This window comes from Coenobita brevimanus, chromosome 63 (genome assembly GCF_032717465.1).
Source record: "Coenobita brevimanus isolate Jiangsu-jjx chromosome 63, ASM3271746v2, whole genome shotgun sequence".
Lineage (NCBI taxonomy): Eukaryota > Metazoa > Arthropoda > Malacostraca > Decapoda > Coenobitidae > Coenobita > Coenobita brevimanus.
The window spans coordinates 41,890,466-41,914,984 of NC_137016.1; the positions used below are offsets into that span (position 1 = coordinate 41,890,466).

Here is a 24,519-nt window from a genome sequence, read left to right on the forward strand (position 1 = left end):
TCACTACACAAACATTACCAAGCACTTTACAACAATACCCCACCTCTCGATGTTATAACACTCGTAATGAAGAAACATCTAACATGCTGCAGCCACTTCAGACTCAGGCCAATACAACACCTCAACCAGAACCCAATGATAAAAACAACATCCTAACATCCATCCATCAGGGGTGTCTTTAAATAGATATGACTGAGTTCACCAAACTAAACTTAGGGCAGGATATCACCCAGCCCTCCTCAGCTACCTGCTTAGATCTAGGTTAGGTGGAATACCAGATGACATGCCCAGCTTGTAGAATAGGCCCACACAACAAAACACACAAAATGGTGCACTGCACAGCACATGCCAAACTAAGATGCAGAGATAACAAAAATTGTGTAGGTAGCCTATGTTACAACCCCACAGAGGCAGTTGCTTACCTGCAGTTGACAGGTCTGCTTGATCAGGCAGACCGAGGTTGAGCAACAACAACTCTACTATAGCCTTATCAATAATTTTCTGATGATGGCCATGAAGTTATACTCCTCCTCAACAATGATTCTGTTTTAGAACTTTAATACCAATAAACAATGCTATGCTTCACAACTCAAAAGTACAGTACCAGCATTATACACACATGACATGTAAATACAGATTACATGATAATAAAACCAGATAAATATCTACCACTATCTTTCATCTACGCAGCAGATGATATACCATATATGAGTAACTTATTGCAACAATTTTACTGAGGTTACAACTGTTTGAACAGAAACAATGTCTATAAAATACACTAAGCTCTTGTGTGTGAAATATTATAAACTGCAATAGTACTACAAGGAATGAAGTTCTGAACATTACCTAGTACATCAGTGCCTCAAAGCTGACATGTAAAAGCCACAATATATCATAATCAATTACTGACACTGATACTAACCTATGATAATTTTATTACTACGGTGTTCCATTAGGCTATATGATTTTGCATAAAGTGACACTGAATAAGTACTCTTTGTCTAACCTGAGCAGCTCCACTCTGAGTGGCTCTTCCAAGAGACAGTTGTGTAGCACCATGCAAGCTGCCTGGGAAATCCGCCACTCTTTGTAATCTAGAATTTGCCTGCAGAGAAAAATGTGAAGTATGTAAGATACTGCAAAATATTGCTTCCACTGTCCTGATTACCTGTACTTGAAAGCTAGGTTGATTACACAACTGTATTGAAATAGGATTCCATAACAAAAATACTTAATGGTAGCCCCTTCTGCAAAGACAAAATATGTTATTCTTTCCTAGATTCTGACTATTTTAGTCAGCTTTTGAGAGATTTCTCAAACTGGAGCAGATAAATATAACCTCCATTAACCCATTTACCATAAGGAGGCTCTCATTAGGTGAGAAAGTATGCCTGGCTGAAGCAAGACTAAACTAAAAGACGTCTTCACTTTGAAAGTGTTATCAATGGCCAAATGAATGTACAAGAACATTAATAAACCTTAACAGCATATGAAGGGCCATAAGAGGAGCCAGCTAATGAATTTTAAGCAAAGCCATCTGTTACAAATGGATAAACGGTAGGGTTACAGAATGGTAACTTTATCATCATCATCTGGACCTTCTTTCCCACCCTACGGCACAATGAGGAGTGGCAACGTCCAGACAGCCCAAGTTTCCCCAGATCAATAGGTCATGCTTCCAGTCATTCATTGCTCAAGCCCTCGGAATCCTGGCTCTACCTGATATGCCAAAAGCTTTCATCACATTCTGTAGCTTCACATAAACATATCTGATAGAGTCAATCCGAACGCTGTCACGTTAAAAAGAGGTGCCAAATCTCTAATCATGCACTTCTTCTCACAACATTCATCCAGCCAGCTCGATCTCTTGTCAGTTCCCTAGCCTTCCCAACTTTCATACCTCTCTTCCTCACACACTCATTCATCATATCCCTCCACCTTCTCCTTGGTCTACCTCACCTCCTCCCTCCTTCAAATTCACTCTGATATACCTTTTTCACCACTCTATTGTTATCCATTCTTTCCACATGACCGTACCATCTTAGTACACTCTCTTTAATTCTGGTGTCCACAGGCTTCCTCCCTCCACATCTTCACGAATCACATAATTTCATATCCTATCCACTCTCTGTACTCCACATACATTCCTCAGCAGTCCCATCTCCACTGCTCTCACCCTTGATTTTTCATATTCATGCCACACCATAGTCTCACATGCATATGCTAAAGTTGACGCTAACACTCCTTCATGCAAGCCTTGTGCAACTGCAACACTCAAGCCCCTGTCTCTTATCAAGTAATTCATAGCACCAGCTACTTTCCTTCCTTGTGTCACTCTACTTTCCACTTCTGTTACACATTTTCCTCTTTTCTATAATTGTACACAAGTATCTGAACTCTCTCACCAATTCCAGTCTCTCTTCATTGTAACATCACAGTGGGAGTCACCTTCTCTCTCAATAACCATCACTTTACTCTTTTCTACATTTACTCTCAAGGCATGACAGTCACAGACATCTACAAAACTCTTCACTAGTCTACCAAGCTCTTGTCCAGTATTTGCAAGTAGCACTGCATCATCAGCATGCAATAAATTTATCCATCCATCCATCCATCATCCAATCCTACGTTGCCCCATGAGGAGCGTAGGAGCCCGGGGCTAGGCAGTTGGTCCTGACATTTAAGATGAGAGTGACCAACCTCACTCATCCCTGAGTGGCATTACATGAGTAATAAACCCCAACCATCCCTTGGATATAATCCTTCACCGGCTCAATCCGATTGGAGCACAATAATTACCCACTAAACCACCAGGCCCAAAATTTGGTTTTATGGTTACCACCCAACATAGTAAATAGCTTCCTGGTGTACAAGAAACCATTTGGCTTGTCATTCAGAGTAGAGTCACCCACAAGCAGAAGAAATAGGAAAGAATGGAGGAATGAAAGAAGAAGAGGGTGTGTAAAGTCACCCGTAGGCAGAAGGACGAGGAAAGAATGAAGGAAAGAAAGATAGAAGAAGATGGAAGTAAAGAAGGATGGAGGAGAGGACAGGGCAGACACCCGAGTGCAGCACTACATTGAGTGAAGTAAACACCATATCTGAAAACTTATTTTTATACAAAGGCTTGATCACAGGTTCTTCCACTTCACAAGTACAGATCCATCCTTCAAGCTTTTTTACAAATTTCACTGCACTCTCCCCACTGCATAGTTCTCAACATCACCTGCTGGTTTCCCATTCCATAACTTTTTAACCCTGCAGTTTAAAAAGGGTTGCCAGTCTTCTCCTGCACTTTTTCATACATATTTCATCTGATCATTTTTATTTCTTGCAATAATTTTTTCTCCCAAGAGATCCATCATTAACATAATGAAGAAAGCAATACTGTAATTTATACATAAACATAAGTAAACAATAAACATGCACTCTTACTTACTGACGTAATGGTAGTAAGTAAGGCCAAACAATTTTTCTAGCTGTGGTGTTGGCAGCAACCATATTCCCAAGACACATGACACATTCAAGTGCCAAGAGAGAATGTGCCTCCTTCCACTCAGGATCTCCTATATTTGTAGGATCTTGCATATTATTAACAACTTCAGGCTTACTGGGACTTGTATTGTCTTCACTTATGCTTTCCAGCTTCTTCACCACTGTTTTCTTTTCCTCAATGACTTCCAGTGAAAATGTCCATTGTGTGCATGACATTATTGGGTTCAGTAGATCCTTAGATTCTGTCACCTGAAAAAATGGATCAAAAAATCATATAAAGATAAGGAAAAATCAACCAGATGTTACTTCATATGGAAAAACAATCATAATCTCCAACATTTTGCTTTCTCTTGGGAACCAGACATAATGAGATGACAGTTATTTCCAATCACTTGACCACTAATTTTAATCATCACCATCAAGATATTCAGTTCCCACCTGAAGATGGGATGCAGAGGGGTACAGAAGGCAACGAAAAAGTAGGCAAAACAGAGGACAAAACTATGAACCGCACACCCAGTGATACGGGCCAAACAATCATTCACTCACCTTTCAAACCCCTAAATCCTCACTGTACAACACAGGCCTAACTATTTCAATTACAGTATTTATTAATTTACAATTATTATAATTATTTCATTTTATTGTATTTTACTTTTTTTTTTGGGGGGGGGGGGATTTTTTCCCATGTGCTTCATATTACCTGCCAGACAGTCAATTCATCAACTAAAAAAAGGGGGGGGGGGATGCCAAACACTTGTCTTGTGCTCCTTTGTACGTAATTCAATCAAGCAACTCAATCTCCTGTCATTTCCCTATCCTTATCAACTTTCATTCCTCATTTTTTAAAACACATTTACCACATCCCTCTAACTTCTGGGCTACCACACCTCTTCCCACCTTCAAACATAAATAAACCCTTTTCACCATCTTAATATATCCATTCTTTCCGTATGACTATACCATCTTACCACACTCTCCTCAACTCTATTCAAAAAGTCACTCAAATCTCTCTCTACCTCCCAGAAGAGGCATGGGGGACAGCATAAAAGCAGCTTCACCCTGCAGTCCATCAGTTTCATGTCCAGTCAAGCCTAGGGTCACAACAACCACCACCCCCACACTGTTTACATCCATTCCCTGCATACCACCTAAGATCTCGTCAATCCTGTTCGACAACAGAATTCCATGCTCTACATTTTTCACATCCACTCTATGCAATCCACACACATATTCCTCAATAATCCAATTTCTACTGCTCTTACTCTTGATTTTTTGTTCTCATGCTACACTGAGGTCTTACATTTATACATTAATGTGCACGCTGACGCAGCTTCATGCATCCTCTTCTAGTCTCCACACTCAAACCTCTGTTTAATATCAAGGCTTTCCTAGCATCAGTAACCTTCCTTCCCCATTCCACCTTACTTTCCACTTCCTCTGCACATTTATTTCTGTCACTTAACACTGTACCAAGGAACTTAAATGCCCCCACCAATTCAGGTCTCCGCATTTACCAGCACATCATACTGAGAGTCACCATCTCTCTCAACGACTATTACGTTGCTCTTAACTACTGGTACATTTACTTTAAAAACATGAGAGCCATAGACATCTACAAAACTCTGCACCATTGTGCAAAGTGTCTGTTAACTACTAGCAGGCAATACAGCATCATCCACATATATCATAGCTATACGAGATACTCCACTCCTCACCATTTACTGTATACCCAATTCCTTGCTCCAAAAATCAAGTTGTAACCTCTCATAATCCCATCCATATATATATTGAGAAGCCAATGGAACATCACACACCTCTGTCTCACTATACGCTGATAATGAGCCACTCATTCCAACAACTAGCTGCTCATACAAATTTCACTGCCTTCAGGAAAAACTCTTTACAGCATTTAAAAGCTTTAAATCCACACTGTATGCATATAAAACTTCCACAATCCTTCCAGGAGGTACTATGAAAAAAATTTACTGAAAAGATTAATTACTGTACTGAATATGGTAATAAGGTATATCTACAGGCCAATGCTAAGAACAGCATAACTAATAATTATGAAGCAAAAGAGCTTAGTTCCCAACAGTTCATTAAAAAAATAAAAATAAAAATCCTTCCCAGAGGTACTATAGGAAAAATATACTTAAAAGATTAACTACTGTACTGAATAAAGCAATAAGGTATAACAACAAACCAATGCAAAAAACATGGCTAATAATTATGAACGAAGCAAAAGAACTTAATCCCCAACAGTTCAATAACTTTAATAACATTCTTGCTTTAGTCATGTTAAAATAATCCCTTCATTCATGACCCTGCTCTGTACTGTACTATGTACTAAAGAACTGCCACTGACCCAGTGGCAGTGAGTAAAGCAGCACCCTCTACTGAGAAAGAAAAAAGTATACAGTACCTTACTAATGTAAAATATTAAAACTGCCTAACCCTAATCCTCACTAAAAGTAATATGGTGATTAGGATCCACAGCTAAGAAAGAGACAAATTAATTTAAGAAAGTTATGAAAAGTCCCCAATGAAATGGACCACACAATCATTCAAGCCTTCAAAATTTGGGCTCCACCAATATAAGAAACCTTACCAGCAGCTGATTTTTGGAGCAATGAGGGAAGGTATTCTTGAGACACCTGAGTGAAGCCAACACCACATTAAGACTGTCTAGTGAAGTTGTATTCCCAACACCATGCTTCCATTTGGTAACTTCTCCTTGAATCACTCCACAGATGTGATACAGGACAGAAGGGTTAAGTTCCCATCTGAGAAGTTAAGGGATATAAATGACATAATATACTTGCAACACATCAGATTATGCACACTTTTTAAAATTCCAATAAATATTCTTCTTCATGATCTCTTTCATGAAACAGTAATGCAGCATAAATTTATTTCATCTTAACCCCATTAGCCATCTTTGGACATCTCTTTTATAACTCATCCCCTGGAAAATATCCCATTAATATAGAGCATGAAGGAGCTGCAATGTGAAACAGTTAAGTGCTTAGGTAGATCTATCAACACAGCACCCAATTTAACAGGCCATATATCCACTAACTCTGGATTCAGGCTATAACAGTTCTCAGCTCAACCTCTAACAGGTTTAAATATCTATACATGAACTGTGCTCCACAATGGCCTGTGGGAAAAAAAAAAAAAAAAAAAGGGGGGGGGGTCACACTGTCATGTGCATCTACATCCATACTTCATCCAGCCACTTCTGTAATATGTCAGTTCTTCAGCTTCCACAGTTTCCATACCTCATCACACTCATATACCTTCCTGACCTTTCATCTCTCCTCGTATCCTCATAATGTACGAATGTATACTGTACATATCCCACGTTCTCACCACCCTGCTCATACCCATTCACACAGTGTGACCGTTTCATTACAGTACAGTAATCACTCTAATATCCGGACGCCCAATAACCGAACATCCCCACTACCCGGACCTAATTGTCCTGAGATCCAACATTCCCAAAATGGTCCGAAAACCCAAAAAAATAAAAAATAAAAAAACGATTTTTTCCCGTCCGTAATTTGAACTTGTCGCACGCTGTGGGAGAGCATTGTTTTGGTGCGTCATTCCTCCGACGTCCGATAGAGTGCTGCTGCAGCCTCCCCACTTCCCGCCTGTCTCTCACCGCGATTGGACGTACGCTCTTCGCAATGGCTGCCCACGTGTTCGCTTTTGTGGTGGTGCCCTACCTGCTGCAGGGCCTCCTGCTGCTCTCGGGCCTCCTCTTAGTGTGTGTGATGATGGCCCCACCACCTGAGAAAAGGAAGAGAGTGGTGTTGACTCTGGAAAAGAAAAGGGAGATATTGGAGAAAGTTGATGTGGGTTGGCCTTCTTCCCGCATTCTCCGCGAGTACAACCTGGCCCGGTCGACTTTGTTCGATATCAAACGTTCCCGAGACAAACTCATGCAGTACACGACTGACTTCTCGTCGAGAAGCAAACGCAACGTGGAAAGGAAGGTTATGTTTACCCTCAAGTTTGCAGAAATCGACCGATCCACGTTGATTTGGTATCGACAGCAACGTGCAGCTGGTGTGATGGTAAGTGGAACGGAGCTGAAGGCTGCTGCTGAGAAGTTCGCAAGGCTTCACGACGCCCTAGACTTCAAGGCATCCGAGGGTTGGCTCTTCGCGTTCAAGTTGCGACATGGCCTTACTAACCGTAAAGCACATGGCGAAGCATTGGACGCTAACGAGGATGGAGTTGACGAGTTTCGGCACAAGGTGAAAGGCTTGATCGACAGGGAGGGCCTAACTCTCGGTCAAGTCTACAATGCTGACGAAACTGGCCTATTCTATCGCTCGCTGCCAACGAACACTCTAGCCGAGGAGACGGAGAAGCGTGTACCTGACCGCAAGCTTTCCGAGGAACGGATATCTGCTTTGTGTTGTGCCAGTGCTAACGGCATGCACCGGCTTAAGCCCGTTGTTGTTGGCCGTGCAAAGCAGCCTCGGTGCCTTCGTGGGATGATGGATGTCCTTCCTGTCGTCTGGTACCATTCTTTGAAAGCATGGTTCACAGCTGTGAATTCAAAGACTGGTTTCACCGTCACTTCGTCAAGGAGGTCATCCATTACCAGACGAAGACACTGGGAATCCCTCGCGACCAGGTAAAGGCTCTCCTTCTGCTCGACAATGCACCTGCCCACCCGTGCGACAAGGACTTGGTTGCTGAGAATGGCCGTATTAGGTGCATGTTTCTGCCACCTATACGACTGCTCTCATTCAACCCATGGACCAAGGAGTGATCGTGGCAACAAAGCGCCTATACTGTCGGAAGTTCTTGGACGAGGTGATGGTTGTTCTCGAGGACCAGGATGAGCGCAGGGAAGGACGGGACACACGGGGCAAGCGGACTTTGGAAAACCTTCGCCGCCACAACATCAAGTCTGCGCTGTACAACTGGGCTAGTGCATGGAAGGAAGTCCCTGTGAAAACTCTTGAAAATGGTTGGTCTCGTCTGCTTCTCGGAACGGATGTGGAGTACGATTTTCTGGGGTTTGACGTGGATGACTTCCATGCACGGCTACGTACGCACGGCGACAATGTTGATGTGGACGATGTTCGTGAGTGGATGGACGACGAGGAGGGCGATCCTGGGTATCAGACGTTGTCTGATATCGAGATCGCATCTTCGGTTGCTGGTGTCAGTACCGAACTTGAAGATTCCGACGATGAAGGCGACGATGATGCGGACTCCTCTCAGCAGGACACCACTCCAGCCATCCCCAAGCTGAGCGCACTCTGGGAACATTTAGAGTTCGTCCTAGACTACCTGGAACACCCGGACTGCGACAGGGAGATGGGGCCCTTGGGACTCATGGAGGAAGTGCGTGCTTTCAGGCAGCGCATCATCAATCATCAGAATTGTCGTTCCTTGCGTCAGTCAACGATTGACAGTTTTTTCAGGCCCGTGACCCCTGCTGTGCCCAGCCCTGGTTCCACTCCGTTGCCTCCCCAAGACAGGCCCTCATGCTCCGAGCCACAGCCCAGCACACCAGTCACGGTGGAGTCACCACTCGACGTGAGTTTGCGGCTTTCTTCAGAGTCCTCCGCAGTGGGTACGCCATCACCACGACCCAGCGATGCACCCCTAGGTCGCCTGCCAGTGATACTCTCGGACTCTGACTTTGAATAAACAGCAAGAACTTCTCCACTAGACCACACGGGAATTTTGAGTGTTGTGCAGTGAAAAAAACGGTGTGTTGTGTTAAGGTTTTCAAGCTGAGAGAAAAGACTCAGTAGAAAAGAAATTTAACATAAACAGACTTCTTTGTTTTGGCTTTGGAAAATGGAAAAAAATTGGGAAAAGTTAATGTGCAACACTAAGTTACAATGGAGCATTATTTGGACAAAAGTGAACACTGTGAAGAGAACGGACATCTGTGTGTTATTGACTAAGTTCAGTGCAAGACTTCAGGAAGAGTGTACTGCAAGTGCTTCAGGAAATCGTTCTTACTGTCAGAGTCCGAGAGGAGGCGGTTATTCATCGAGGTGGCCCGGGACTTGCTGTAAGTAGCCAGAATGTTTCATACTGTACTTTTTTCCATACTATGCTTACCAGAATGTTTCATACCGTACTTTTTTCCATACTATACTTACCTCATTTCACTCTTTAATGTCCTTTATTGGTGTGAATAGGGTGTTTGTAGCTATGCATGTGCAGTAGGAATGTGTTTTTCTGAGTTAGGCTAGGTTAGGGTCCATAAGTACCAGAATGTTTATTAATGTACGAACATACTTCTAAACCCTCATTTTATGTTTCTTCTGCATTTATTTCAGTCATTTATGTGCCTTATTGGTGTGATTTGGGTCTTAAATAGGTGCTATGCATGTCCAGAGGGAGTTGTATAGGTGTTTCTCTGAGTTAGGGTCCATAAGTACAAGTCCATAAGCTGGGGCCCAATATCCGGACAAAACCAATAACTGGACCTACCAATGGCTCTATTGCATCGGATATTGGAGTGATTACTGCTACTAGTAACTGGACAATGAGTGTAAGTTGCTGCTGTTGATCAACCCATCTGTCTCGTTGGGCAGACCCAATAACTACAGGCAACCAACCACACACTGAGGTGGTTTGGCCATGTGGAGAGGATGGAGGGTGAAAGACTGATGAAGAGAGTGTATGTGAGTGAGGTGGAGGGGGGAAGAGGGAGGGGGAGGCCGAGGATGAGATGGAGGGATGGGGTGGAGAGGTATATGAGAGAGGGGGGTGTGAGCTGGGAACAGGGCAGTGAAATGGCGAGGGACAGGGTGACGTGGAGGCATTTTGTTTGTGGCCACCCCAAACGGGATTGAGGGATCTGGCAATAGATAGGTAGATAGACAGAACCAACCACCCCTGCATGGCTGTCCCATACAGTGAACTTGGGTTCACTTACAGTTGACAGTACCTCACCACATCAAGGCATAAGGAAAAGTATGGAAGTTAAGTTCCTGTGTGGAAATCATATTTGTGCCTCTCCACCCAATTAACAGAGGAACCACAGTAGGTTCCATTTCACCCATGATCTGGCTGCGAATGGTTTCCTGGGTTACATCACATCATTAGACTTGTCACTCGGTGCAGGGCCACCAGAAGTGGAAAGAAGATTAACACAAAATGACAGCAGGGAAAGAGGAAAATGCAAAGAAAGGAGAGCAAACAGAATGATAAGGGTAAAGAAGAAGTGGGCAGCACTACATCAAATGAGCAGATGATGGTTGCCATCATCTACCACTAATCTGTTTAAGTACTGTTCTTCAGTGTCATAACATAACAGAGAGGTAAATGTGCAAATTACGTGATAGGCTGAGTGGCTCAGGGAAGAAAGCTAGTTGGTGCTATGATGGTCTTTAAAAAAAATATTAAAACTACAAAAGGATTGCATAAAGGTGAGTTAGTTTTTATATTAACATACTGTGTGAGTGATTTCAGTGTGGAATGAGTAAAAAGTAAATCAGAGCAGTGTTAATGGGATACTGAAAAATGTGTGTTGAATAGAGAAAGTAAGATAAGAAACTGTAATTTAACAAAGACGCGTATTAAGGTCTGCTGATGATATGGAAGAAAAGTTTATGCTTAGATGGTATGGTCATAGAGAAAACGGATGTGGGTAAGGTGGTGATTTGGGTTTATATGACAGAGTCTGAAGGTAGAAGGGGTGGTAGACCAAAAAGAATGTTGACTAATATGATAAGTGTATGAGAAAGTTAAGTACTGGTACAAAGGTTGGAGAGGATTGGGAACTGATGAGAGACTGAGTAGTGTGGATAATGTACATATGAAGAAACACATGACAAAGGTCAGGCACTCCTTATTTACTTGACAGTCATTGGACTGACTGGCAGGTGTACACCAAATGCACCATCTGTATAGATAAATCAATTAATTAATTAGAAAAAAATAATGTTCACATGGTTAGGTTAGTGAAGTGAAGTCTGTATTACAAGGGCATGGATGATGTGTGAATGAATGTGTGGCACATTTCACTATGCATGCTGTTGGAAGTTCTCCTACTTCTGTACTCTTCCCTCACTTTCTAAATCCTACCTCAACCCAACTTTCCACGGAGAAAAAAAGGTCAGGATAATCATGATGGTATTCCCTGCACTGTAATATCATAGTTAATATCATGGTACTAATTTCCATCAAATGATATTCACACACACTGGGAAATGACAGTTACAGTCAACCTGGGAACACACTTGGAACAATCGGTGTCTCGATAAACTGATCTACAATGGATACTTGTGTTCAATATCTTTAACAGTGTAAGAATCTTAGCATGGTCTCTGATTCCGTGTATCTATGGGCAAGTGCCTTGCCTAAGAACTAAATGATCATATAGTTGAACACCATGCTTACAGCTACACACATCACTTTCATGGTAATACCTCCCAGGGGGATGACAGCTACCATAACTAAAATACCAGGTATATTTATAACATAACTGTACTACAAATATTATCTGTAAACAACAAAAAGAATAATGTTACAAATATCATACCATTACCTGTCAGTATTCACTAGATGCTTCTGGAGAGTCCTCAGCTTAGACACACACTGGGTATATTCTCCATTGCCGTATAAAAGAACTACCTCCTCTGATAGGCCAAGCAGGTCTCCACTCGCTCTCTCCATTGATTTTTTTTTTTCCTGTCTAATGAAAAAGGATATTATTAAAAGACAATACCGTGCTATATCAAAATGAAAAAAGAGTATCTTCATGGACCTATAAATTGCTTCACACACACACACACAAACATACAAAAGTAGCGACATTGTACTCAACTAATGGACACAGAAATTGATATCATTCGTTTCATTTATAAAGGCTCCAACACGGTTGCATGTGTTGGCCTTGGACACCTAATGGCAGCCCTCCAAGCTGCTTGATCTCTGGCAGTCTCCCTACTCAGCCCCTCATCCCTGAGGTCATGGTATGACTTCGCCCCCAGGTCTTTTTCAGTCTACCTCTAGCAACCCTACCCCCAAAGTTAACATTTCTTACTTTATAAACCCAATTGTCATCCCCCATCCTCTCCACATACCCAAACCATCTCAGTCTATCTCTCCTCATTATAACTCCAATACACTCCAGTCCCATCCTTCCTCTTAACTTTTCCATCATAAACCTAGCTCCGCCAGGCACTGAATTCAAGGACGCACTGCACATTCACCTAATCACTGTCATTTCTGTACGTTTGAGCCTGTCAGTATCCTCTTCCTTTACTGGCCAGGGCTCACAACCATACAGCATTACACTCCAAACATGCCGCATACAAAGATCCCTTAGTAAGGAGGGAAAGCCCTCTCAATGTCAAGAGAAGCAACCAGTTAAATTATAAAATTCTAAACAAATTTTCTTCTACTACCATCCACAAGAAAGACTTTTTTAATGTACAGCTATGTACCTAGTAAATAAGAAGGGGGGGGGGGATAATTCTCCAGGTCCTATCTCCATCCATTACTATCTATCTATTGCCAAATGCCGTAAACCTGTAAGGGGTGGCCATAAACTAATCGCCTCCATGTCACCCTGTCCCCTGCCATTTCACTGCCCTGCTCCCAGCTCACATCCCCCTCTCTCATATACCTCTCCACTCCATCCCTCCATCTCATCCTTGGCCTCCCCCTCCCTCTTCCCCCCTCCACCTCACTCACATACTCTCTCCTCAGTCTCTCACTCTCCATTCTCTCCACATGACCAAACCACCTCAGTGTGTTTCTCTTAATACTTCCTATCATATCCACATCCACACCAAAATGCTCCTTCACTTCCTCATTTGTCAGTCTGTCTCTCCATGTGACTCCACATGCTTTTCTCAAATAACTTATTTCCATTGCTCTCACTCTTGACTTCTGTCCCTCCAACAAGGTCCAAGCTTCACTTCCATAACTTAGAGTTGGACTGCAATACTGCAGTCAATTAGTAACCTTTTCACTTCCATGCTCACTTTCCTGTTTCTTATCACTGCTTTCAAGGAACCAGCAACCTTTCTTCCTTGTTGTACCATTTCAAGCACTTCAGCCTCTAAACTTCCATTCTTACTCATCACACTACCCAAATACTTAAACGCACTCACCTTTTCCATTTCCTCCTCATGCAACCTCCCTGTACACTTACTAACTTCATTTCTCTCAAAGACCATAACTTTACTCTTCCCTACATTCACCTTTAGATTCTGTTTCTTAAACACTCTCCCAAACTCATCCACCAAGCCTTGCAGCTCCCCTTCGTCTTCACTTAACTACCTAATGCACCATTAGCCTATTACTGAATGCTCTTACTGCATGATGCGGTTTTGGTGCAATTTTTACCTAATGCACATTATCCAGGTAGGTCCCATTGTACGACCATTAGATATACGAGAAACTGATGATACAATCTGAGTAAATTAGGGCCTATGTTCAATATACGATCTCGAAAATCCAATGATTAGACATTCAGTCTGGGGCGAGGTGGGAGGATTCTAATTCAGTCATCCTAGCAAATGCAGTCACCAGTTTTCTCTCAAACCTCGGAGAAATAGCGGGACTGCTCAGCTGGCGACTGCCAGCTTCCCACCTCCAGCACAACATTACCACCTATAGGTGAGTGTTATGCATGATTTATATGCTTAGTGAATGTGCAGTATTACTACAGTATTTGCTCTTTCAGGTTGCTTTCTCTTCAGTTCAGTAATATAGAAATGTTTGTTACATTTGGTATTGTATATTTTAGCCTGAAACTTAGGGGTCCTTGAACCCAACCAAATCTTTTACCATTAGTTTCGTGTTTCTTTATTCAAGAATTCATTATATGACACTGCCAAATGGAACCTAACTGCTCGTATCTTCAGGGCCTCCCTGTAGTCTGTGCACTGTGAGGTTGATTATAATTAATGCGGTTCAGCAGGCTTCGATCTTTCAGTTGGGTCTCAGTGCCCCTCTAGTTGGGTTTCCACTGCTATTTAATGTCTTAAATTGTGTACATTAGAGTTTGTTTGGTGCACTGATGTGTCTGGTCAGCAGGATTGGCAGTAAAATCGCTCTCGCGGGTGTTCAAGGGGCTTTCTTTAATACCACAAAGCTGGCATATTTTGCTTGTTCTCTTAAATTTCTAAAGTTGGGAATCAAAAATTAATTATCTATGATGTACATACAGTAATACTGAAATTATTTTCCTTTAGAATGTGGGTTTGTATTAAAAAAAAAAAAAAAAAAAAAAAAAAAAAAAAAAAAACGAATCAGTAAATTCAATGGCTGAAACAATATTACAAACACCATACTGGCTTCATTTCATTGTCACATTTTAAATATCCAAAACTGGGCACTTCTTTACCAAACGGGCACAGCAATTCCACCTACATTTTATAACAAACATATGATCTTAAAAAGTAATTTTGGTACATATGCAATTCAGATACAGTAGTTAACTGTTGAGCTGTGACTGCTACACGCTACTGTAAAAAACTAAATACATGGTGTATCTATCTACTGCCAGACACCTCAATCCCGTAAGGGGTGTCCACAAACAAATCGCCTCCATGTTGCCCTGTCCAATGCCATTTCACTGCCCTGCTCCCAGCTCACACCCCCCTCTCTCATATACCTCTCCGCTCACCCCTGGCCTCTGCCTCCCTCTTCCCTCCTCCACCTCATTCGGATACACTCTCCTCGTTAGTCTCTCGCCCTCCATCCTCTCCACATGGCCAAATATATAGTCAATTGGGGTAAATAAAAACAAACTGCATTAACTTTGCTTCACTGATCTTGTTTCAAGGCAAGTGGGCAGACTGGACATCACATGGCAATAGGTACATAACAACCTAAAATATGACATATGAATGAAAATTCTGCAACCAGTCATTGTTGATATTCTATTTTTTTTTTTTTTTACCCAGTTAATAGGGAAAATGATGACCACTTTAAGGGTATTAAAACAAAATAATAATAATGAAAATAAAGCTTCCAAAAACTCATGAATTTTTCTTGTGTGTGGCTAGGTCACATTTAGATATAACCTATTATTAGCTAAATAATTATAGCATACATTCTGAAAATCATGAAAATAATGCTTTCTAAAACTCATGAATGTTCCTTCTTTGTGTGCAGAACACATACGGAGGTTACATATAATTAGACAGAAAATAAAAATTTGAATCAATTGAAATTACCGGTATGCTTCTCAAAATATAATGAACCATTTTGGTGTTCATATCACATTTTATATATTCATAGGAATTAAAAATTAGAATCATAACTGACATTATGCTATCTAAAAAATACAGTAGCGTTTTGGTACCATGTTCAAATCACATTACTGATATGTAGATACTGTACATGATTTCAGTTATAAAGCAAGGCATTTTACCTCAGTCAACAAAGCTGTAGGAGGATATGTATTTACCTATTTGTAGTATACAGGAATTGAGCAATGCTCGTGTTGTCCTGTCTCCATATCCACATTTATCAAGTCTACCTTTACACACATGAATGTTTTTCTCATGCACCACCTCTTTGTCTAAGTCGTTCCAAATATTTAAGAATATACCTAATTGAGATATACACGGAATGTACTATGCTCGTGGGTTTCCGTCGCTGTTTCTCAATAAGTCGAATTTAACTTTAAACTCGTTTAAGTTTTTTGACTGAACGATCTCTTTGTCCAGGCTATTCCATAAGTCTATACTTCTGTAAGGAAAGCTATATTTCTTGATATCCTTCAAGCAGCTTGACTTTTTCAATTTCATTCTATGTCCTCTTGTTGCTCTCTTATCCCATACAAACAGATCTTCTTTGTCAATTTTATCTACTCCCACCATGGTCCTGAACACCGCAATCATGTCTCCCCTCTTTCTCCTTTCCTCTAACGAAGGCAAATCCAGTTTTTCCAGCCTCTCTCTGTATGACAGGTCTGTCAGACTGGGGACCATCTTGGTTGCTGTTCTTTGTATTCTCTCAATCTTGTTTATATCTTTCTTTTTGTGTGGGCACCACATTACCGCTGCATATTCTAACCTGGGGCGGATCATGGCCACTATCAATTTTTTCATCATTTCCTCATCCATATAATGAAATGCTACTCTTATGTTAGTCAAGAGCTTATAAGTCTCTCCAACTATCTTGTTAATGTGCTTTTCTGGTGACAAACTATCTTGGACCAGCACTCCCAAATCTTTCTCTTCTCTCCTTTTTGTGATAATTCATTACCCAAAAAATAATTCAGTGATGGTCTCCTGGTACTGTTACCCATTTCCAATATTTTACATTTCTTTACATTAAATTTCATTTCCCAAGTCCGGCTCCAATTGTGTATCCTATCCAAATCCTCCTGCAGTATTTTACAATCCTCCTCAACCTCTATCTTCCTCAAGATCTTTACATCATCAGCAAACAGACTCGCATAACTGTTCACTCCATCTACCATATCATTTACGTAAATCAGGAACATTACTGGCGCCAACACTGAGCCTTGAGGGACTCCACTTGTTACTTCCCTCCATCCAGACATCTTTTCCTTTATTACTGTCCTCATTTGTCTGTCTCTCAAAAAGTCTCTCATCCATTCCAGAAGTTTCCCCTTTAGTCCTCCTATATATTCTAGTTTCCACATTAGTCTCTTATGAGGTACCTTGTCAAAGGCCTTCTCTAAGTCTAAGTACACACAATCCACCCAACCATCTCTCTCCTGTACCACATCAATCGCTCTTGAGTAAAAGCTCAACAAGTTTGAAACACATGACCTTCCACTTCTGAATCCAAACTGACATTCAGCCAAAATATTCATCTCTTCCAGATATTTTATACATCTGTCTTTCAGGATTCTCTCACACAATTTTGCGACCATGCTGGTTAGAGACACTGGTCTATAATTCAGAGGTTCTTCCCTGTTTCCTCCCTTGTAAATTGGTACCACATTTGCCCTCTTCCATTCTTTTGGCACTTTCCCCTCTTCCAGTGAGCATACAATTAAGCTGTGAATTTTATCCGCCAGTTGCTCTCTGCATTCCTTCAGTACCCAATTAGAAATTCCATCAGGTCCTGGGGTTTTCCTTACATCTTGAGTTTCCAGTAATTTATACACTTCCTGCACCTCCACTTTTATATCTTTCATCACCGGAACATTTCTAATCACTCCCTCCCCTTCCACAAGCTCCTTTTCTTTAGTGAAAACTGACTGGAAACGTTTGTTCATTATTTCTGCTTGCATTGCCGCATCCTTGAAGACCTCTCCATCTACTTTCAGCTTGGTGATTCCTTCCTTTTGTTTCAGTTTGCCATTAACAAATCTATAAAACAGTTTGGGTTCATCCTTGCATTTGTCAATTATACCTTTTTCAAAATTCCTTTCTTCTTCCCTACGTATTCTTGTGTATTCGTTTCTTGTTCTTTTATATTCTTCCTTTGTTCTGTCGTTACCTCTCTTTCTCCAATTGTTCCACGCCTTATCTCTCTCTTTTTTGGCTATCATACACCTTCTATTAAACCACTTCTTTTTCCTGTTTTCTTTCCCTCTTACTCTTGGTACAAATTTTTCCACTCCCAAATTATAGAGGTCTAGAAAGATATCCCACTTCCTCTGTATCTCTCTTGTTTCTCTGAATTTTCTCCAATCCGCATTTTCAAAAAAGTTTCTCAATCCTGTAAAATTTGCTTTGCCAAAGTTGTATCTTCCCTGTCTATGAAGCTCGTCTCTTGGCTCGACGTTTCCTATTAACATCTGGAACTCAATGACCACGTGATCACTTTTTCCCAAAGGACAGAGATATTCCAATGATTCTATTACATCGGGTTCTTTGGTGAACAGTAAATCTAACCTTGCTGGTGTGTCCTCACCTAGAAACCGTGTCTCTTCTTTGACCCACTGCGTCATCACATTATTCATTATTATATTTAATAACATAGTGCCCCACGAATCCTCGCCGCCTCCCGAGTACCATTCCTCCCAGTTCACCTCTTTACAATTAAAGTCACCCACCAAAATTATATTATTGCTTTTCTCAATTATTTTTTGCAAATAGCTAGCCATATCTGACAACATCTCATGGTATTCGTCATCCTTCCATGCTCTCGTCTTTGGGGGAACATACACTACCGCCATATCTCTCTTAACATTCTCTCCAGTTTCTAATTTCATATATATCACTTCAGCCCTGCCTTCTCCCATTTCCACAGTATCTACATTTATGTTGTTCTTCACTGCTATCATCACTCCTCCTCCCTTTTTTCTTTTCTGTCTTTTCTCCACAGTTTGTATTTACCATCTCCCAAATGAACATCAATATCTTCTCTTAATTTGGTCTCTACAAAGCACATGACATCAGGTTCATGTTCTCTCAAGAAATCATTAATTTCGATCCTTGTCGATATGAAACCATCAACATTAGTATATATCACCTTCAAATTATTTTTGACATTATTAATACCCTCTTCTCTCCTACTCTCTGTCCATACCACTTCCTCAACTTCTGATCTTTCACAACCATCCCCCCTAGTTTCCTTCACTTCTATTTCCTTAAATACCATTTCCTTACTTTCATATCCAATACTCTCCAAAAAAAAGTATTACGTTCTTCCTCTGTCCTCTTATCATTTTTTCCTTTACTTCTTCCTTTAATGATTTTAAAACTTCTCTTTCTTCTTCATTCAGATCTTTTCTTATTATAATATTTTCCATCCCCGCCTCTTTGCTTAATTTCTAGGTCACTTTAAGTATCTCATTTATTACACTTTCTGATGTAAACTTGTCTCTCATTGGTCTTGTTTCCCCTTTCTTATAAGGCCCTATCCTCCTTACTTCCTCAGTTTCTTTTACCCACTTGTCTCCTTCGGGGTCAATCTTGCCTAATATTCCTCTCACCATGTTCGTGTCTCTCTCGAGTCTTGCGAACCAAACCTTTTCTTCCTCTTCCCTGTTTCCAAATACTACCACACATCTGTTCCTTTCTACAGTTTCTCTCACTATTTTCTCTTTTTTCTTCAGTATTTTCACTACATTTTCTTCCATTTCTTTCTTGTTCATTTCCCTTTCTTCCTGGATGATCTCTCTTAAGCTGACCACTTCTTTCTGTTCTTCTTCTACGTGTGCCCACTTTGCCTTATGTTCTTCTAATACATTACTCACCTTCTCCGTTTTATTAGTACTCTCTTCAAGTTTCCTCCTCAGTTCAACATTTTCCCTCTTCAAATTCCTAATCTCTTCATTGGCTGTTTCGTTGGACTGGATTAGACTCTGTATGGTGGTTTCCGTATTTCCTGACACATCCTTTATCACTAGATTCTCTACTTTTTTTTCGAGTTCACTAAACCTCATAATTAATGTTTTCACCAGGTCCATGACATTAGTATTAGCATCAAATCCTTGAAATTCCATTCCCTCATTGTTTACATTTTCGGCCATGTTTAATGTAAAGTACCTAAACAGCTGTTACCGAATAAGCCACAAACATTCATGTATACTATTGCCAACAAATCTTTACATTTTTGGTAGTCTACTAACTTTCATTATTTTAAATTTAAAGAAAGACCCTAGGAGACAGGACAGACAAAATTCCTGAAACTACTCAAGGTTAGGAGCGATGCCTGGGACGTCCGCTCTCTCCAGCTGTTCGTGTGTGTGTGTGTATTCACCAAGCTATGCTTTTTTGTTTGTTCTGCAAGATATCTCCAAAAGTTCTCAATGAATTTCAATGAAATTTTGTGGAAGGGGCAAGAAAGAACTGATTAAATTTGGGGGCAGATCTGGATCCTGCTATGGCACTGGCAGAGGCATGTGCTCTCTGAGTGCTTTCTAGTCTTTTATACAGTAAAAATCCTCCAAGCCAACCACCAATAATCCAAATATCCCAATACTCTGAATTCTTCAGGGAGAAATTTTTCGATTTTTTTCTGGGCTGTATCTGGCCTGGATTTGCTCTTGGATGTACCTGCCTGCAACTATTCTTCTACAGTTCTATGCATTTCCTGTGGGCAAAACAATAATCCATTTCATTTTAAGCGTTCATTTAATGATCATGTACATACAGTATTTCCAATGTTTTCAGAGATCCCTCCCAATAGTCCGAAAAACCCACAGTCCCCTGCCATTCGGATTACAGGACTTTTGCTGTATATATCGTTATCTTACTTGTTTGGACTGATCCATGCAAACCTCAAACTCTTCTAATGCTTTGCCTTTTCAGTAGGAAATCCAAACTTATCACATCTGAAGCATTGATGAACTTCTGCTTCTTCAGAAAAATAATAGTACTGTACTGCTTTCCACAAAGTTTATCTTCAATGTAAAGTTTTATTGGACTTCACAATGTAGTTTTGTTGTTTTTTGGTTGTAATAATTTTTTTTTTTTTTTTATGACCCCTTTGGGGTGTCTGTACTTGGGGTAAAAAATCACATATCTATACCTGTGTTATACACCAAAGCAGACAGGTCCTGTCTCTTGGTTTGGCTCTTAAGGGTCACTGTCACTGATCACCTGAAAGCAGAATGAACACAATGCATTCAAAGCACCTGAAATGGCATCACTTAAACCAAAAATGCCAAAAAACTTATACCCGTATGAGAGAGAGAGAGAGAGAGAGAGAGAGAAACTTTGATCATAACCCGGCACCAAATCATTCTTAGGTAAATCTGCATACACCTAATATGAAGTATAGGTAGGCTTATCACCACGTCAAAAGCTAGAAAAATTAGGCAACAGATAAAGGTTGGCAGGGCTGTTACTTTTTACCCCAAACTGCCTTTTTTTTCTTTTTTTAAAACCTCATTTGACTATACAAGGACTATCTGACTATTTAAGGAAGCGACCAGGTCAACCAGAACGGTGTTTACTGATGATCTCTTCAACTGCCCATGCTGTTTACAAACCAATGCTGTGACTGGTTGCATCAGTGTATCCTGCGTCAAAGCTATGGGAAACAATGACTTAACCAAACCTAACCTAACCTAAGAAGACCTAATCTAATGTAACCTAACTTGCATTTGATAGCCAGCTTTCAAATTTAATTATGTGCATTACCAATGTTAAATACACCCAATGAGTGTTAGATGTCAGTGGAGTATAAATGCATTCTAAATTCCCATTTATACTTTTCAGAGATAAGTTTATAAAAATGCCCAGAAGCCATGGTAATCTAGGAGAAAACAAGTAACCTATGAAAGACTTATTTTGCTGGAAAACATGAAATGGCCACGCCTATTTGCTAAAGAAATAAGCAGAATTGAATAAGAATGTCATTATTAATGTTTCAGATGTGTACTAAAGAAAAGTTACTCAGCAATATTAAAATTGGGCCAACCTACAGAAATGACAATGATTACGTGGATGTGCACTGCATCCTTGAGTGCAAGGCCTGGGGGGATTAGGTTTACAATGGAAGAGTTGAGAGGTAGGATGGGACTGGAGTGTATTGGTGTTGTGATGAGGAGAGAGAGATTGAGGTGGTTTGGGCATGTGGAGAGGATGGGGGATGATAATTGGGTGCAGAAAAAGAGAAGCGCTTATATTAGGGGTGGGGCTGCGAGGGGTAGACCAAAAAAGACCTGGGACGAGGCCATTATGACCACAGGGTTAAGAGACTGAACAAGGAGGCTGCCACAGATCCAGCAGATTGGAGGGCCGCCATTAGGTGACCAAGGCCTACGCATGCAAGCATGTTGAAGCCTTTAAAAACGAAAAACGAAACGAATCTGTGCTTGCATGCAACCACTGAATCCGGTAATTTCCTTTAGCTAGTCAATATATTTACTTCTGCCAATGAAGCTGGAGGAGGTTGACTTTTTATTTTTTTGTATGATTTCAAAAAGTTATCAACGGATATCAATGACATTTTTCTGGTTATGTGGGTCATGGGCCAAGGAAGACAGTCACATTTTGGCAGTGATCTGAGTTTGATTCCTGGTTCAGGACTTTCTTTTGTCTACATAACTTTTTACATTATTAATGGATTTCAATAAAAATTTTGTGGATACGTGGGATACGGGCCAAGGAAGAGTTTACTAAATTTTGATGGTGAACTGAACTGTCTGGTATAGGCATTGGCAAAGGTATGTGCTCTCTGAGTGAGCTTACCTTGTTCATACTGTACTCTCTATGAAATACGCTCGCAATAAATACCTAAATACGGTCAACAGTACCACATCTCTCCTGCATATCTAAAACCCCTAAGATTCCTTCGCTGTATTAAAGTTAAATAGTGTACCGTACTGTAATATCCAGGGCTGTTTGGTTGACTGCATACATTGTTTTAGAAGTATATCTGGTTATGCTTACACCAAACACTCTCGTCCAAGACAGCACAATTTCCTGTGCCTGTCTGGCTTTCTAACAGCGTTAAAACACTACCAGATTTCAATCCGCCAGCTGTAAACTACACCTACCTGTTCGGCTTCCCACCAGGGATGTTCTGCCCAGAGACCCAATATATCGTACCGTAGCATGAAAATTATCGTATCTTACCCTAAAATTATCGTACAGGTAAATTTTCAATTAAAACAAGTTACCAGACGAGATGGTGTGTAAAAAAAGGTATGATGAAATGGTAAATGTAGACGGGGCATCATGAGCTTGACTGAGTCAATCCAGGAGAATCACAATTAGGTGAATACAAACTAGTAATTAAGACGGTACATTACTTTTGCCTTCCTTACACTCACGTTTCCCGGTAAGAAATTAAGAATATCCTACAAAGCTTTATGTATACCAGCATATCAACTGTACTTACGACTTTACTGAAGTCCTATACAAAGTTGCAGAGTGGATAGTGGGTACAGCAGCACTACAGCTTGGCCAGGGCATTGAACCAGACCACTACCAAGCACCAAGTAAAGTTTGAACTTCTAAGTCCTTGACATTTATGGGGTCGGCCGGGCTTGGCCCTGACCTCCCATGGGACTGGGAGGGGAAAGGAATTTCGTGAGTGACTCAGGGGAAGCGTGGGTTACTGGGGTGTGGGCACAATGAACCGTGTGGCGGGAATAGTGAGTGTTGTTAACGTGCAGTATATATAAAAAAAAAAAAAACCTAGGGAAGCTGAAAGACAAAAATTATCGTATATTTTGAATGTGATATCGTACATCGTACAAGCATCCCAAATTATAGTACAAATACGATAATTATCGTACGTAGAACATCCCTGCTTCCCACCTACCAAAACAAACACCGACTACGTGCTTAAAAACGCCTAAAAATAATAAAAATGCGTTAAATGTATCAAAATACTAAAACCCTGGCAATAATTATGGGCACAGGTCAGGCTGGGTGACCAAAAATTTATTTATTTCGGAAAATCTAACGTTACAGCCCATCAAACCAGCACTTAAATCGACGGATAAATTTTTATATAACTGGCACAATATGAGTAATTAAAAGATTTATGGTTCAATAAAAATACATCACACTTGCTGGTGGTCAGAAATAAACTCCAAATAAAATGGAGAAATAGAAGGGAAGGACAGGAGGACGTAACACGAAGGGTGGAGAAGTTACAAGAGGATGGAAAAAAAGGCAGAATATACGAGGGAAGTGGAGGAGCGATTGGGTAACTATAGACTGGAGCACATTGGGGATGTGGAAGGTGTGTGCAAGTAATTCACAAAAGAAGCTGTGCAGCATGTGAGGTGGTGTGTGGGGTGAAGAGAAGACGAAAGGGGTGCAGGAACAGCAGGGTGGCCTGAAGAGATGAGAGAGGCTGTGGCACAAAAGAAGAAAGCATATAGTGAGTGGATGAGAAACAGGGGCGTGGAAGAAGATGAGAGACGAAAAAGAGAGTTACATGTAGAGAGGAAGAGAGAGGTGAAAAGATTAATGAGAGAAAGAAAAGAGTGGATGAAGAATTAGGAAGGAACTTGAGTGTAATGTGGAGGGAATCTGGAGAGAGGTAAAGAAAGTTAAACAGGGTGCCAAAGAAGTCAGCTGGGGAGTTAAAGATAAAAATGGTAGATTATTAGTGGAGAAGGAAGAAAAAGTGAGCAGATGGAGAGAACACTTTAAGGAATTGTTGAACATAGAGAAT

At 40.8% G+C, this 24,519-nt stretch overlaps 1 protein-coding gene across 1 annotated transcript in view; it reads right to left on the minus strand.

Annotated features, from left to right (window-relative positions):
- The window catches only part of LOC145404358 (ataxin-10), a 32,122-nt gene extending 9,330 nt beyond the window's left edge, over positions 1-22,792 (minus strand). The window contains exons 1-5 of the mRNA XM_080275881.1: positions 22,713-22,792; positions 12,038-12,184; positions 6,107-6,281; positions 3,440-3,744; positions 1,007-1,105 (exon numbers count right to left, since the gene is read on the minus strand). Of these exons, the coding sequence (XP_080132007.1) occupies positions 1,007-1,105; positions 3,440-3,744; positions 6,107-6,281; positions 12,038-12,184; positions 22,713-22,744 (758 nt within the window). The 5' untranslated portion in view covers positions 22,745-22,792. The remainder of the gene's footprint in view (positions 1-1,006; positions 1,106-3,439; positions 3,745-6,106; positions 6,282-12,037; positions 12,185-22,712) is intronic.
- Positions 22,793-24,519: the final 1,727 nt, after the last annotated feature.